Genomic DNA, 17,430 nt, shown 5'->3' with positions numbered 1-17,430 from the left:
AACCTTTACCACTAATCCCAAATCCGAGTAGCAATATGAAAATAAAAATAATACACCGGAAAAGATATGTTCGAAGTGTGAGAGAGGGTAATAAAATATCAATTGATAGTCTCTGACACCCTTAAAGCACAATTTCGCCTGTTTTGTTTAAATTTTTTTCCCCCCCCCTGAAAAAGAAAAAATAAATCTTCATTAATCCAAACACAAACCCTAAGTTCGGGTGACAAACTTCGTCGATCCAACTCAGACAGAAGCATTTGAGTTAACATTCTTAAATATTCCTGAGTGCTACACTGCTACATTATCCCATATTAAAATTAAAAAATAAAATTTGATCCAGGAATATTAATTTTACAATAAAATTTTTGTAACCATTAAAAGTCAATTTCACCAGGAAAATGGGAATTGGAAAATAATTTGATTCCGAATTTTTGAGATGAGGATTGATTATTCATATTTTGATTTTTCAGATTACTGTTCTCATCTTGTCGCTAGGAGAAATCCTTCACGACTGAGACAATTTTTATTTTTGTACCTTTTCTCCACGTTAAAAAACGACTCTGGTGTCTAACTCTGTACCGTGGGGAGGCATAGTAAATAGGTATAATATACATATATTAGTCGATATAAGCTCCACTCTTCGGCATGGAAATTAGGGAGATAAAAAAGGAACAGCAGTCGTTTGACACCGGTTAAAAGAATGCAATTTGATTGGATAGACAAATATATACAATTTCAATTTTTAAATTTTATCAATATTTCATAGTAATGACGTCAATATTTCTCTATCCAATCAAATTGCATTCTTTCAACCGGTGTCAAACGACTGCTGTTCCTTTTTTATCTTCCTACTGACCTGGCCCTGGTCCTTCGGGGCCTGGGCAACAAGTGTCAAGCAAAGACCATACGTGAGGGCAACCCCACATATAAGACCTTGGTCAATGTACCTTCATACCAATTGTCACTATCCAGCTCCCCTACTCCCCGGGGAGTTGGTCTCCATTCCCCCTTCACTCCTCACTTTAAAAATCGGCCTTGTGCCTAATTTGCTCGGTGGGGGAGCAAATAAATAGCATAATTTCTATTTACTTAAAGTGCAAGAGGGCCCATTGCGTTACGGGTCCTCACGGACAATTCTAGAACAAATTTTAGATGTAAATATTATATATATATATATATATATATATATATATATATATATATATATATATATATATATATATAATTTTTTAATTATATTAATAAATAATGATATTTACATCTAAAATTTGTACTAGAATTGTCCGTGAGGACCAGTAACGCAATGTTTAGAAGATTAAATGGGAAAACTTCAGTTGTAAAAGTGACATTCTTCTGTGCAGATTCCGGAGTTCGACACGATACAACTGAAGATCGGAGGTTACATCGACAGAAACGTTGTGAAAACACTCGATATGAGAACAGTAACAATTAATACGAAAATAATTCAACTGCTTTTTTTTTTGTAGTTGATTTGTTTTTTCTTTTCTTCCATAAACAAACAAAACAAGAAACAAAACATACATTTAAAATGATAATAATTAAACTTTTACGGAGGTTAAGAATTCATGACATATTCTATTTCTTTTGTAGATTTTGGACACATATTCGACATTACTGTGGGCGAAGTTTCTGTGATAAGAACATTGTCTTCTATTCGAATGCCCATACCTCGAAACTGAGGAGGCACGTGATCCTGGGTTACAGGGATGTAAACCCCGGGTTCAATTGTGATCACCATTCCTGGCTTGAGTTTGATCTGTCTTGAGATTTCGGATGTGTCGTGAACATCCATCCCGAGGTAATGCCCAACATGATGAGGGCAGAACTTCGTCGCAAGAGAAAGTATATCTTTCTTTCGAATGTCTGACGGTATGATGCCTATAGATTGAAGTTGGTGCCCCAACACAATAAGCATCTCTCTGTAAATATCGTCAAGGGAATAATCAGTTGTACACATTTTTAGACAGGCTTCCTGTGTGGCTAAGACTGCATCGTAAAGCTGTTTCTGTTCGGGTGTAAACCTTCCTGAGACAGGCCACGTCCTTGTGAGATCACTCGTATAGCCATGATACTCACATCCGGCATCCATTAATACGAGTTCACCATTGTTGATAATCTGGTTGTTGCTTATATAGTGGATGATGTTGGCTCGGGCTCCACCGGCCACGACAGGTGGGTAGCTGAGATAGTCGGCACCACGTGTTCGACATTCAAACTCCATTTTCGCGTACAAATGAGCTTCGTTTACACCGGGCTTACAATATTTCATAACTTCAACTAACGACTTTGAAGCGATCTCCGCACTCACCTGAAGCAAATAAGTTTCGGCGGGTGATTTTAACACCCGCAAATTCTGTACTAATTGTTGCGGTTTTTCAAAATAGCAGTTTCTGCTTTCTTGTAAAAACCGAGCCAGGAACTGGTCATGGAGCGCGGCGTGGACAGGATTAGTAAAGTTGTACCAGACATTGTAACTTGATTGTTCCTTGCGGTACTGATACAAAAACATTCCGAGATCATCGATATTATGAGCGGTATCAACCCCCGTGAAAGACAAAGTTCCTTCTATTCCGGAACGGGGTCCGTCCCAAAGTTCTTTTGTGGGATCTTTCCGGGGTACGAAGAGAACAGACTTAGAACTAACTTCCTTGTTCTTATTGGAATGTTCATTCAGAATAATTAATACACTATCTGGTTCCTGGAAACCACATAAATAGAGAAATTCTGTGTTTTGTCTAAACGTGTATGGGATATCATAGCTCATAAAAACTTTCGAAGCAGATGGGAAAATTAATATCGTATTATCCGAGAATTCAGAGTTTGAATTTTTACCCGCACTATCGTCCTTTCGGCGATGTTTGACAGCATTTCGCAATAAAGTACATCGTCTGTGTTGATATTCCGTCTTTGTTATTCCAGGAGTAACCTGTCCTTCCATGAGGAGGTGCGGGTGTGTTTTAGCTGTCGGCTGGCCAAAATATCGCACATTTCTTATTCTGCAAATCTTCACCAAACGACAAAAATTTAAAGTTCTGCGCAGAATGCTTTTAGTAAACATCGTCGACGCCATATTTTTTTTTTTTTTTTTTTGTTTTGCAAAGTAAAGTTATCGCCCTTAGATCCAGTGTTGCCAACTGAGATTTTCAAAACCCGCTAGATTGGGGGACATAAAATCTCCAGAAAATCGCTAGATTTTTTACTTTTCGTAACCGAGATTTTGAAAACCCGCTAGATTAACAAAAAAACTAAAAATCTCCCCCCCCCCCCAAAAAAAAACAAAACAAAAAAAAGAAACACTAGATTTTAACTTTGTACCTTATATATAAATTTAGTCGTTATGCAGAGTACGGAGCGTGTTTTTTTAGACATGAATTTCAAGTTAAATTCAATTTTTACGGTAGCTTTTGTTTATTAAATAAGCACCGCCAAAACTGGGGGGGGGGGGCAGGTCAGTACTTTTTGACGGACCGTCTTTTTAAAAATCTACCAAAAATCAGATAATTATCCGATCAATACGAAATTTTCAGCGATTATTAAGAGAAGAATGAACTTTATAACTGTAGTAACTGTACTTATTTTTCATAAACGATATTTATATATATATATATATTTTTGGCTTACAACCCCCCCTTGTTTTGAAGTGGGAACAAACATGCTTAAAATAATCATCTGAAACTGAACAAAGCATATTGTGTTGTTGTAAGGGACAGAATTATAGATTAAAAAAAAAAAATTGTTTGCATACCTTATTTTGACGTCTGAATATCAGAACTTCGATTGTGTTTAATTATCCCGCTTTTGAGTTTTGAAGTGTGAAATTCGGTGAATATGTTAAGTAAAATAATTAATTTAAGTTAAGCAAAACAACAAAAAAAATTTTTTTTAATATTTATACGAAAAAAGCCATTTTAAAATCTTTGATAAATAAATTAACAATTTTTTTTTAGCGAGCCGAATAATGCATAACCATTATTAAACAGGACATGCTTTGAAGAATCGATACAAAAAAAAAAAATCGATAAATATTGTGCCCTTTGTGTAAAAAATAGCATCATTTTTTTCGATCCCGTTTGAAAACGTTTGCCGCCTTTCGACTACGGTGGACCAAACGCGCTGAAATAATTTTTTTTTATTCTGCTTTAAATTGCCCCCCCCCCCATTTTGGGGAGCCTGGCCCCCACACACATACACATTAGAAACCAAACTCATACAAATGGTCACCCATCTGGTACTGGCCAGCCTCAGCTTAATAATACATTGAAATTTTCGTCACTGAAAAATAAGTTTTTTTGGCCTGTTTGGTCTTCCATAGTTTGCTTTTTATCAAACGCAAACGTAAACAGTGTCGATTTAGACTCTAGATCGACGCGAAATAACTGGTTACCTATATGAATAAGTGGAATTATTTGAAATCCAGGTACTTATATTATAATATTTTTGCATATTCTCTTAGAAAATCATCCTAAATCTTAGTTAGACAATAAATAAATAAATTAATTATTTCAAAAACCTTTTTTTTTTTTTTAAATATTTATGTACGTTTTTTGTGCAAGACAAAAAATGTCAATTGTTAGCTTTTTGGGAAAATTTAACATTTAAAATAGTAGAAAAAGTTTTACATTATTCTGTTTTCTATATGATAAAATTCAGGGTTTTATCTTTCTGGAAAAAAAAAGTTACTCAGAAATAATGGATTTTAATAAATGTAATTTCGTTTTAAAAAACAACAACAACTTGATTTTGCGGCCATTTTTGGCGGTGCCTAAAATTAAATTGTTAGGTAAAAGTTCAGAATAGTTAACAAAAAAAAAGCCCACCCTCCCACGTTAAGAATAGGTTTCTAAATAATAAATAATAACGTTATTATTTCAGTGCAATCAGTATTCTGCATAAGTACCATACATTTTTTTGTTTTTTTCATAGTCATCACCATTTATAAAGGCCCAGGGGCCACTCGAGGATAAGGGTTAAAGAGTGTACAGCAGTCAATTGAACAATATAGTAATTGTCAGTAATGGAAATTCAGTAAATCTGTTAACTTAAGGGGAACGGCTTATCAAGAACTTGTTTACATTGGACTTGAAGACAACCATATTGTAGTCAGCTGGAAAGCAGGAAAACGGAAAACAGTTTCATAGGTGTGCAGTTCTAAGAAAGAAGATTTGTTCATGGAATCTACATTTAGGTTTAGAAACACATAAAGAGTGGGGGGAATTATTGATAGTGTTTTCAGCTAGACGAGTGTTTCTTGTGAAAATTTGATTGAAGTTCAGTCGAGGACTTGCCATGAAAATAACGATAAAGCAAAGACAAACTTGCTACATCTCTTCTGTGAGATAGAGGTTGCAAGGAAGAGAAAAGGACATCTCCTACGAGGCTACGAAGTCTATTTTGAATTCTATCAAGGCAGGACAAGTCCTTTCTAGCAGCTCCTGCTCAGATGTGGCAACAGTACTCGATTCTTGGACGAAGTTGGCTCTTATATAGATAGAGAATTGCATCAGCAGAGAGATATCTACTGGATCGCTAGAAAGATCCCACCATTTTTCCAGCGGCCTTGGCAACAGATTTGATGTATGTATTCCATTTCAGATCAGGAGTAAAGGTCAAGCCCAGAAGCTTGTCAAAACATGAGGCCTCCCCAAGATGAGACACATTCATTTCAACTGATGCCAGATGGGGATCAGAGTGTTGATGATGTAAAGATAGAAGCTTGGTTTTAGATGCATTAAAAGTAACCAACCACTCCTTTCCCCATTGTACAATGTGATCAAGATCAGAGGAGAGAGAATCGGAGAGAACTTGGTTGTTTACTGTCTTAGATGTGCTACTATAAATGGTAGTGTCATTAGCATAAATGCCTACAAATGATCTAAGGATGTGATTTGGAAGATCATTAATGTAAATCAGGAAGAGAGTTGGGCCCCTGAGGGACTCCAGCATTAATACTGTGAGCTTCTGATTTCTGCCCATCAACTACTACTCTTATGAACCTATCAGAGAGAAATGATTTGATAATTGAGAAGACATTTGTAGCTATACCATAACTGGAGATCTTGTGAAGTAAACCTTTATGCCATACCCTATCAAAGGCTTTTGATATGTCAAGAGCAATTGCCCTAGAAAGGTTGCCTCCGTCGAGAAATTCGCTAATCCTATGAGATATAACTGTAAGCACATCTGCTGTAGATCTAGCAGAATGGAAACCATATGTGTCACTAAGAAGGTTATTTTTGCTGAGATGGTTGATTACTTCTCTATTTAACCAAGATTCCTGCAACTTACTCATGATGCACAGGAGACTTATTGGCCTGTACTGAGAGGGAGATGAGCGATCACCTGAATTCTTAAATACAGGGCATACTGATGAGATTTCCAGGGTGATGGGAAGCTTTTCTCCTTAAGACAACGTTTAAACAGTTTTGTATGTATGGGTGCTAGTTCTGGTTGAAGTTTTTTGAGTACTATAATTGGAATACCGACAGGGCCAATTGCTTTACTGGAATCAAGGTTTTTGATTAGCTTGGCAACATCACATACAGATATTTGTATATCACATAGTGTGTTTTCTGATACAGGAGGAAATATTGGGGGTTGGTGGCCATTGTCACAAAGCTTCAAAATTCTTGGTAAAGAGTTTGGCTTTGTATGATGCTTATGAGATTACCTCAGGTCCATTGATGATAGTTGGGATAGAGCACACGCTTCTGTTCAGGATTCTGTTTGCTATTTGCCAAAACTAGTGGGAACCAAGCCACTGCTCAGCTACTTTGGACTTGACGGACTGAGCATAGAACTCTGTTGCATTCTTTATTACTTTCTTACAATGGTTGCTGGCAGTCCTGAAAGCAGCTTTAGTCTCAGTACATCTATTATGTTTGAAGCAATGGAAAAAGTGATTTCTATGCGCAATGGCAGCAGCACATTCTGGAGAGAAACACGGCTGGCTGTTAGGTTTTTGGTGGAACTTTTCCTAGGATATGAAACGGTCAATACCTACAATTAACCATTCTATCAGGACTGATACTATAGAGGACACATCCTTTTTAAATATGGAACGCAGAGGTAGATCTTATATAAATCTGGGAAGCTATCCCAGTCTGGCATAGAGTATCAATATACTGTACGATGGAGAGGTACGTCTGAAGACTTTTTACATTTCATTTTTATCTTAACTGATCCAACAGAGTGGTCGGAAGATCCAAGTGGAGACAGAACGGAAACTCCCTAACACACACACACACACACACACACACACACACACACACACGCACGCACGCACGCACGCACGCACGCACGCACGCACGCACGCACACACACACACACACACACACACACACACACACACACACACACACAATAAATTATAAGTTTCAAATTATATTCCTTGTCGAATAATAAATTGTAAATTCTAATTTACAGAGTTTAGATAAAAAAATTCAATTTCTTAATTAACTCCCAAAATGATTGTCAGATTTTCTTAATTACTTTTTTCGCAGCAGAAACAGAAGAAAATATTAATCATGGAAATATGTGCAGATATGAATTTGTCCGTTTTATTTATCATTTTGCGAATATTAATGTGTCTGACTTTTGCAAATAAATATTACTTTTTCACAAATATTAATGCGTTGCTATTTGGTTAGTGGGAGGTTTTGCTTGTGTAAGAAAAAAAAAATGAAATCACAATTTTTAGAAAAAATTAAATTAAAAATTTAAGATCACAATATCACCGAAGAAATTGTTGAAAAATACAATTCAAATGAATAACAACAAAAAATCAACGATGCGTGTATATTTTAAGTAAAAACATTATTACCTAATTACATGTCATGTCGAAATTAGTAAAAATTCCAAAAATGACAAAAAAAAAAAAAAAAAAAAAAGATCTAAAAGTTTTAGTTCTTCTATTTTTTTTTTTTTTTTTTTTGACTAAAACAAAGAAACAAAATAATCAGTCGGTATTGACTGCAATAAAAGAAACATAAAACTGCATTTTTCGACAGATTTTTTTTCTTGTTCTATTCGATTATTTATTTTTTTTTTTGACTAAAACAAAGAAACAAAATAATCAGTCGGTATTGACTGCAATAAAAGAAACATAAAACTGCATTTTTCGACGGATTTTTTTCTTGTTCTATTCGATTATTTTTTTTTTTTTGACTAAAACAAAGAAACAAAATAATCAGTCGGTATTGACTGCAATAAAAGAAACATAAAACTGCATTTTTCGACCGATTTTTTTTCTTGTTCTATTCGATTATTTATTTTTTTTTTACTAAAACAAAGAAACAAAATAATCAGTCGGTATTGACTGCAATAAAAGAAACATAAAACTGCATTTTTCGACAGATTTTTTTCTTGTTCTATTCGATTATTATTTTTTTTTTTTTTGGACTAAAACAAAGAAACAAAATAATCAGTCGGTATTGACTGCAATAAAAGAAACATAAAACTGCATTTTTCGACAGATTTTTTTTCTTGTTCTATTCGATTATTTTTTTTTTTTTTACTAAAACAAAGAAACAAAATAATCAGTCGGTATTGACTGCAATAAAAGAAACATAAAACTGCATTTTTCGACAGATTTTTTTTCTTGTTCTATTCGATTATTTTTTTTTTTGACTAAAACAAAGAAACAAAATAATCAGTCGGTATTGACTGCAATAAAAGAAACATAAAACTGCATTTTTCGACAGATTTTTTTCTTGTTCTATTCGATTATTATTTTTTTTTTTTTTGGACTAAAACAAAGAAACAAAATAATCAGTCGGTATTGACTGCAATAAAAGAAACATAAAACTGCATTTTTCGACAGATTTTTTTTCTTGTTCTATTCGATTATTTTTTTTTTTTTTACTAAAACAAAGAAACAAAATAATCAGTCGGTATTGACTGCAATAAAAGAAACATAAAACTGCATTTTTCGACAGATTTTTTTTCTTGTTCTATTCGATTATTTTTTTTTTTGACTAAAACAAAGAAACAAAATAATTAGTCGATATTGACTGCAATAAAAGAAACATAAAACTGCATTTTTCGACAGATTTTTTTTCTTGTTCTATTCGATTATTTTTTTTTTGACTAAAACAAAGAAACAAAATAATCAGTCGGTATTGACTGCAATAAAAGAAACATAAAACTGCATTTTTCGACAGATTTTTTTTCTTGTTCTATTCAATTATTTTTTTTTTTTTACTAAAACAAAGAAACAAAATAATCAGTCGGTATTGACTGCAATAAAAGAAACATAAAACTGCATTTTTCGACGGATTTTTTTTCTTGTTCTATTCGATTATTTTTTTTTTTTGACTAAAACAAAGAAACAAAATAATCAGTCGGTATTGACTGCAATAAAAGAAACATAAAACTGCATTTTTCGACAGATTTTTTTTCTTGTTCTATTCGATTATTTTTTTTTTTTGACTAAAACAAAGAAACAAAATAATCAGTCGGTATTGACTGCAATAAAAGCAAACATAAAACTGCATTTTTCGACAGATTTTTTTTCTTGTTCTATTCGATTATTTTTTTTTTTTGACTAAAAAAAAGAAACAAAATAATCAGTCGGTATTGACTGCAATAAAAGAAACATAAAACTGCATTTTTCGACAGATTTTTTTCTTGTTCTATTCGATAATTTTTTTTTTTTGACTAAAACAAAGAAACAAAATAATCAGTCGGTATTGACTGCAATAAAAGAAACATAAAACTGCATTTTTCGACAGATTTTTTTCTTGTTCTATTCGATTATTTTTTTTTTTTTGACTAAAACAAAGAAACAAAATAATCAGTCGGTATTGACTACAATAAAAGAAACATAAAACTGCATTTTTCGACAGATTTTTTTTCTTGTTCTATTCGATTATTTTTTTTTTTGACTAAAACAAAGAAACAAAATAATCAGTCGGTATTGACTGCAATAAAAGAAACATAAAACTGCATTTTTCGACAGATTTTTTTTCTTGTTCTATTCGATTATTTTTTTTTTTGACTAAAACAAAGAAACAAAATAATCAGTCGGTATTGACTGCAATAAAAGAAACATAAAACTGCATTTTTCGACGGATTTTTTTTCTTGTTCTATTCAATTATTTTTTTTTTTTTACTAAAACAAAGAAACAAAATAATCAGTCGGTATTGACTGCAATAAAAGAAACATAAAACTGCATTTTTCGACAGATTTTTTTTCTTGTTGTATTCGATTATTTTTTTTTTTGACTAAAACAAAGAAACAAAATAATCAGTCGGTATTGACTGCAATAAAAGAAACATAAAACTGCATTTTTCGACAGATTTTTTTTCTTGTTCTATTCGATTATTTTTTTTTTGACTAAAACAAAGAAACAAAATAATCAGTCGGTATTGACTGCAATAAAAGAAACATAAAACTGCATTTTTCGACAGATTTTTTTTCTTGTTCTATTCAATTATTTTTTTTTTTTACTAAAACAAAGAAACAAAATAATCAGTCGGTATTGACTGCAATAAAAGAAACATAAAACTGCATTTTTCGACGGATTTTTTTTCTTGTTCTATTCGATTTTTTTTTTTTTTTTTGACTAAAACAAATAAACAAAATAATCAGTCGGTATTGACTGCAATAAAAGAAACATAAAACTGCATTTTTCGACAGATTTTTTTTCTTGTTCTATTCGATTTTTTTTTTTGATTAAAACAAAGAAACAAAATAATCAGTCGGTATTGACTGCAATAAAAGAAACATAAAACTGCATTTTTCGACAGATTTTTTTCTTGTTCTATTCGATTATTTTTTTTTTTGACTAAAACAAAGAAACAAAATAATCAGTCGGTATTGACTGCAATAAAAGAAACATAAAACTGCATTTTTCGACAGATTTTTTTCTTGTTCTATTCGATTTTTTTTTTTTTTTTGACTAAAACAAAGAAACAAAATAATCAGTCGGTATTGACTGCAATAAAAGAAACATAAAACTGCATTTTTCGACAGATTTTTTTTCTAGTTCTATTCGATTATTTTTTTTTTTGACTAAAACAAAGAAACAAAATAATCAGTCGGTATTGACTGCAATAAAAGAAACATAAAACTGCATTTTTCGACAGATTTTTTTTCTTGTTCTATTCGATTATTTTTTTTTTTTACTAAAACAAAGAAACAAAATAATCAGTCGGTATTGACTGCAATAAAAGAAACATAAAACTGCATTTTTCGACAGATTTTTTTTCTTGTTCTATTCAATTATTTTTTTTTTTTACTAAAACAAAGAAACAAAATAATCAGTCGGTATTGACTGCAATAAAAGAAACATAAAACTGCATTTTTCGACGGATTTTTTTTCTTGTTGTATTCGATTATTTTTTTTTTTGACTAAAACAAAGAAACAAAATAATCAGTCGGTATTGACTGCAATAAAAGAAACATAAAACTGCATTTTTCGACGGATTTTTTTCTTGTTCTATTCGATTATTTTTTTTTTTTTTGACTAAAACAAAGAAACAAAATAATCAGTCGGTATTGACTGCAATAAAAGAAACATAAAACTGCATTTTTCGACCGATTTTTTTTCTTGTTCTATTCGATTATTTATTTTTTTTTTACTAAAACAAAGAAACAAAATAATCAGTCGGTATTGACTGCAATAAAAGAAACATAAAACTGCATTTTTCGACAGATTTTTTTCTTGTTCTATTCGATTATTATTTTTTTTTTTTTTGGACTAAAACAAAGAAACAAAATAATCAGTCGGTATTGACTGCAATAAAAGAAACATAAAACTGCATTTTTCGACAGATTTTTTTTCTTGTTCTATTCGATTATTTTTTTTTTTTTTACTAAAACAAAGAAACAAAATAATCAGTCGGTATTGACTGCAATAAAAGAAACATAAAACTGCATTTTTCGACAGATTTTTTTTCTTGTTCTATTCGATTATTTTTTTTTTTGACTAAAACAAAGAAACAAAATAATTAGTCGATATTGACTGCAATAAAAGAAACATAAAACTGCATTTTTCGACAGATTTTTTTTCTTGTTCTATTCGATTATTTTTTTTTTGACTAAAACAAAGAAACAAAATAATCAGTCGGTATTGACTGCAATAAAAGAAACATAAAACTGCATTTTTCGACAGATTTTTTTTCTTGTTCTATTCAATTATTTTTTTTTTTTTACTAAAACAAAGAAACAAAATAATCAGTCGGTATTGACTGCAATAAAAGAAACATAAAACTGCATTTTTCGACGGATTTTTTTTCTTGTTCTATTCGATTATTTTTTTTTTTTGACTAAAACAAAGAAACAAAATAATCAGTCGGTATTGACTGCAATAAAAGAAACATAAAACTGCATTTTTCGACAGATTTTTTTTCTTGTTCTATTCGATTATTTTTTTTTTTTGACTAAAACAAAGAAACAAAATAATCAGTCGGTATTGACTGCAATAAAAGCAAACATAAAACTGCATTTTTCGACAGATTTTTTTTCTTGTTCTATTCGATTATTTTTTTTTTTTGACTAAAAAAAAGAAACAAAATAATCAGTCGGTATTGACTGCAATAAAAGAAACATAAAACTGCATTTTTCGACAGATTTTTTTCTTGTTCTATTCGATAATTTTTTTTTTTTGACTAAAACAAAGAAACAAAATAATCAGTCGGTATTGACTGCAATAAAAGAAACATAAAACTGCATTTTTCGACAGATTTTTTTCTTGTTCTATTCGATTATTTTTTTTTTTTTGACTAAAACAAAGAAACAAAATAATCAGTCGGTATTGACTACAATAAAAGAAACATAAAACTGCATTTTTCGACAGATTTTTTTTCTTGTTCTATTCGATTATTTTTTTTTTTGACTAAAACAAAGAAACAAAATAATCAGTCGGTATTGACTGCAATAAAAGAAACATAAAACTGCATTTTTCGACAGATTTTTTTTCTTGTTCTATTCGATTATTTTTTTTTTGACTAAAACAAAGAAACAAAATAATCAGTCGGTATTGACTGCAATAAAAGAAACATAAAACTGCATTTTTCGACGGATTTTTTTTCTTGTTCTATTCAATTATTTTTTTTTTTTTACTAAAACAAAGAAACAAAATAATCAGTCGGTATTGACTGCAATAAAAGAAACATAAAACTGCATTTTTCGACAGATTTTTTTTCTTGTTGTATTCGATTATTTTTTTTTTTGACTAAAACAAAGAAACAAAATAATCAGTCGGTATTGACTGCAATAAAAGAAACATAAAACTGCATTTTTCGACAGATTTTTTTTCTTGTTCTATTCGATTATTTTTTTTTGACTAAAACAAAGAAACAAAATAATCAGTCGGTATTGACTGCAATAAAAGAAACATAAAACTGCATTTTTCGACAGATTTTTTTTCTTGTTCTATTCAATTATTTTTTTTTTTTACTAAAACAAAGAAACAAAATAATCAGTCGGTATTGACTGCAATAAAAGAAACATAAAACTGCATTTTTCGACGGATTTTTTTTCTTGTTCTATTCGATTTTTTTTTTTTTTTTGACTAAAACAAATAAACAAAATAATCAGTCGGTATTGACTGCAATAAAAGAAACATAAAACTGCATTTTTCGACAGATTTTTTTTCTTGTTCTATTCGATTTTTTTTTTTGATTAAAACAAAGAAACAAAATAATCAGTCGGTATTGACTGCAATAAAAGAAACATAAAACTGCATTTTTCGACAGATTTTTTTCTTGTTCTATTCGATTATTTTTTTTTTTGACTAAAACAAAGAAACAAAATAATCAGTCGGTATTGACTGCAATAAAAGAAACATAAAACTGCATTTTTCGACAGATTTTTTTCTTGTTCTATTCGATTTTTTTTTTTTTTTTGACTAAAACAAAGAAACAAAATAATCAGTCGGTATTGACTGCAATAAAAGAAACATAAAACTGCATTTTTCGACAGATTTTTTTTCTAGTTCTATTCGATTATTTTTTTTTTTGACTAAAACAAAGAAACAAAATAATCAGTCGGTATTGACTGCAATAAAAGAAACATAAAACTGCATTTTTCGACAGATTTTTTTTCTTGTTCTATTCGATTATTTTTTTTTTTTACTAAAACAAAGAAACAAAATAATCAGTCGGTATTGACTGCAATAAAAGAAACATAAAACTGCATTTTTCGACAGATTTTTTTTCTTGTTCTATTCAATTATTTTTTTTTTTTACTAAAACAAAGAAACAAAATAATCAGTCGGTATTGACTGCAATAAAAGAAACATAAAACTGCATTTTTCGACGGATTTTTTTTCTTGTTGTATTCGATTATTTTTTTTTTTGACTAAAACAAAGAAACAAAATAATCAGTCGGTATTGACTGCAATAAAAGAAACATAAAACTGCATTTTTCGACAGATTTTTTTTCTTGTTCTATTCGATTATTTTTTTTTTTTGACTAAAACAAACAAACAAAATAATTAGTCGATATTGACTGCAATAAAAGAAACATAAAACTGCATTTTTCGACAGATTTTTTTTCTTGTTCTATTCGATTATTTTTTTTTTGACTAAAACAAAGAAACAAAATAATCAGTCGGTATTGACTGCAATAAAAGAAACATAAAACTGCATTTTTCGACAGATTTTTTTTCTTGTTCTATTCAATTATTTTTTTTTTTTTACTAAAACAAAGAAACAAAATAATCAGTCGGTATTGACTGCAATAAAAGAAACATAAAACTGCATTTTTCGACGGATTTTTTTTCTTGTTCTATTCGATTATTTTTTTTTTTTTGACTAAAACAAATAAACAAAATAATCAGTCGGTATTGACTGCAATAAAAGAAACATAAAACTGCATTTTTCGACAGATTTTTTTTCTTGTTCTATTCGATTTTTTTTTTTGATTAAAACAAAGAAACAAAATAATCAGTCGGTATTGACTGCAATAAAAGAAACATAAAACTGCATTTTTCGACAGATTTTTTTCTTGTTCTATTCGATTATTTTTTTTTTTGACTAAAACAAAGAAACAAAATAATCAGTCGGTATTGACTGCAATAAAAGAAACATAAAACTGCATTTTTCGACAGATTTTTTTCTTGTTCTATTCGATTTTTTTTTTTTTGACTAAAACAAAGAAACAAAATAATCAGTCGGTATTGACTGCAATAAAAGAAACATAAAACTGCATTTTTCGACAGATTTTTTTTCTAGTTCTATTCGATTATTTTTTTTTTTGACTAAAACAAAGAAACAAAATAATCAGTCGGTATTGACTGCAATAAAAGAAACATAAAACTGCATTTTTCGACAGATTTTTTTTCTTGTTCTATTCGATTATTTTTTTTTTTTACTAAAACAAAGAAACAAAATAATCAGTCGGTATTGACTGCAATAAAAGAAACATAAAACTGCATTTTTCGACAGATTTTTTTTCTTGTTCTATTCAATTATTTTTTTTTTTTTACTAAAACAAAGAAACAAAATAATCAGTCGGTATTGACTGCAATAAAAGAAACATAAAACTGCATTTTTCGACGGATTTTTTTTCTTGTTGTATTCGATTATTTTTTTTTTTGACTAAAACAAAGAAACAAAATAATCAGTCGGTATTGACTGCAATAAAAGAAACATAAAACTGCATTTTTCGACAGATTTTTTTTCTTGTTCTATTCGATTATTTTTTTTTTTTGACTTAAACAAAGAAACAAAATAATCAGTCGGTATTGACTGCAATAAAAGAAACATAAAACTGCATTTTTCGACAGATTTTTTTTCTTGTTGTATTCGATTATTTTTTTTTTGACTAAAACAAAGAAACAAAATAATCAGTCGGTATTGACTGCAATAAAAGAAACATAAAACTGCATTTTTCGACAGATTTTTTTTCTTGTTCTATTCGATTATTTTTTTTTTTGACTAAAACAAAGAAACAAAATAATCAGTCGGTATTGACTGCAATAAAAGAAACATAAAACTGCATTTTTCGACAGATTTTTTTTCTTGTTCTATTCGATTATTTATTTTTTTTGACTAAAACAAAGAAACAAAATAATCAGTCGGTATAGACTGCAATAAAAGAAACATAAAACTGCATTTTTCGACAGATTTTTTTTCTTGTTATATTCGATTTTTTTTTTTATTAAAACAAACAACAAAATAATCAGTCGGTATTGACTGCAATAAAAGAAACATAAAACTGCATTTTTCGACAGATTTTTTTTCTTGTTCTATTCGATTATTTTTTTTTTTTTTGACTAAAACAAAGAAACAAAATAATCAGTCGGTATTGACTGCAATAAAAGAAACATAAAACTGCATTTTTCGACAGATTTTTTTTCTTGTTCTATTCGATTTTTTTTTTTTTTGACTAAAACAAAAAAACAAAATAATCAGTCGGTATTGACTGCAATAAAAGAAACATAAAACTGCATTTTTCGACAGATTTTTTTTCTTGTTCTATTCGATTATTTTTTTTTTGACTAAAACAAAGAAACAAAATAATTAGTCGATATTGACTACAATAAAAGAAACATAAAACTGCATTTTTCGACAGATTTTTTTTCTTGTTCTATTCAATTTTTTTTTTTTACTAAAACAAAGAAACAAAATAATCAGTCGGTATTGACTGCAATAAAAGAAACATAAAACTGCATTTTTCGACAGATTTTTTTTCTTGTTCTATTCGATTATTTTTTTTTTTTGGACTGAAACAAAGAAACAAAATAATCAGTCGGTATTGACTGCAATAAAAGAAACATAAAACTGCATTTTTCGACAGATTTTTTTTCTTGTTCTATTCAATTATTTTTTTTTTTTGACTAAAACAAAGAAACAAAATAATCAGTCGGTATTGACTGCAATAAAAGAAACATAAAACTGCATTTTTCGACAGATTTTTTTTCTTGTTCTATTCGATTATTTTTTTTTTGACTAAAACAAAGAAACAAAATAATCAGTCGGTATTGACTGCAATAAAAGAAACATAAAACTGCATTTTTCGACAGATTTTTTTTCTTGTTCTATTCGATTATTTATTTTTTTTGACTAAAACAAAGAAACAAAATAATCAGTCGGTATTGACTGCAATAAATGAAACATAAAACTGCATTTTTCGACAGATTTTTTTTCTAGTTCTATTCGATTATTTTTTTTTTTTGACTAAAACAAAGAAACAAAATAATCAGTCGGTATTGACTGCAATAAAAGAAACATAAAACTGCATTTTTCGACAGATTTTTTTTCTTGTTCTATTCGATTATTTTTTTTTTTACTAAAACAAAGAAACAAAATAATCAGTCGGTATTGACTGCAATAAAAGAAACATAAAACTGCATTTTTCGACAGATTTTTTTTCTTGTTCTATTCGATTATTTATTTTTTTTGACTAAAACAAAGAAACAAAATAATCAGTCGGTATTGACTGCAATAAAAGAAACATAAAAC

At 29.6% G+C, this 17,430-nt stretch overlaps 1 protein-coding gene across 1 annotated transcript; it reads right to left on the bottom strand.

Moving 5' to 3' along the window:
• Positions 1–1,423: 1,423 nt before the first annotated feature.
• On the bottom strand, positions 1,424–3,151 carry LOC145241492 (xaa-Pro aminopeptidase 3-like). The gene has a single exon (XM_080104503.1). It carries the CDS (start codon positions 3,089–3,091, stop codon positions 1,577–1,579), a length of 1,515 nt encoding a protein of 504 aa, XP_079960629.1. The 5' UTR covers positions 3,092–3,151; the 3' UTR covers positions 1,424–1,576.
• Between the last annotated feature and the right edge of the window lie 14,279 nt (positions 3,152–17,430).

The sequence above is a fragment of the Euprymna scolopes genome, chromosome 20 (assembly GCF_053919585.1).
Source record: "Euprymna scolopes isolate OS-2025 chromosome 20, ASM5391958v1, whole genome shotgun sequence".
Lineage (NCBI taxonomy): Eukaryota > Metazoa > Mollusca > Cephalopoda > Sepiida > Sepiolidae > Euprymna > Euprymna scolopes.
The sequence above is the reverse complement of the archived record's forward strand: the minus strand, read 5'-3'. Positions and strand labels throughout refer to the sequence as shown.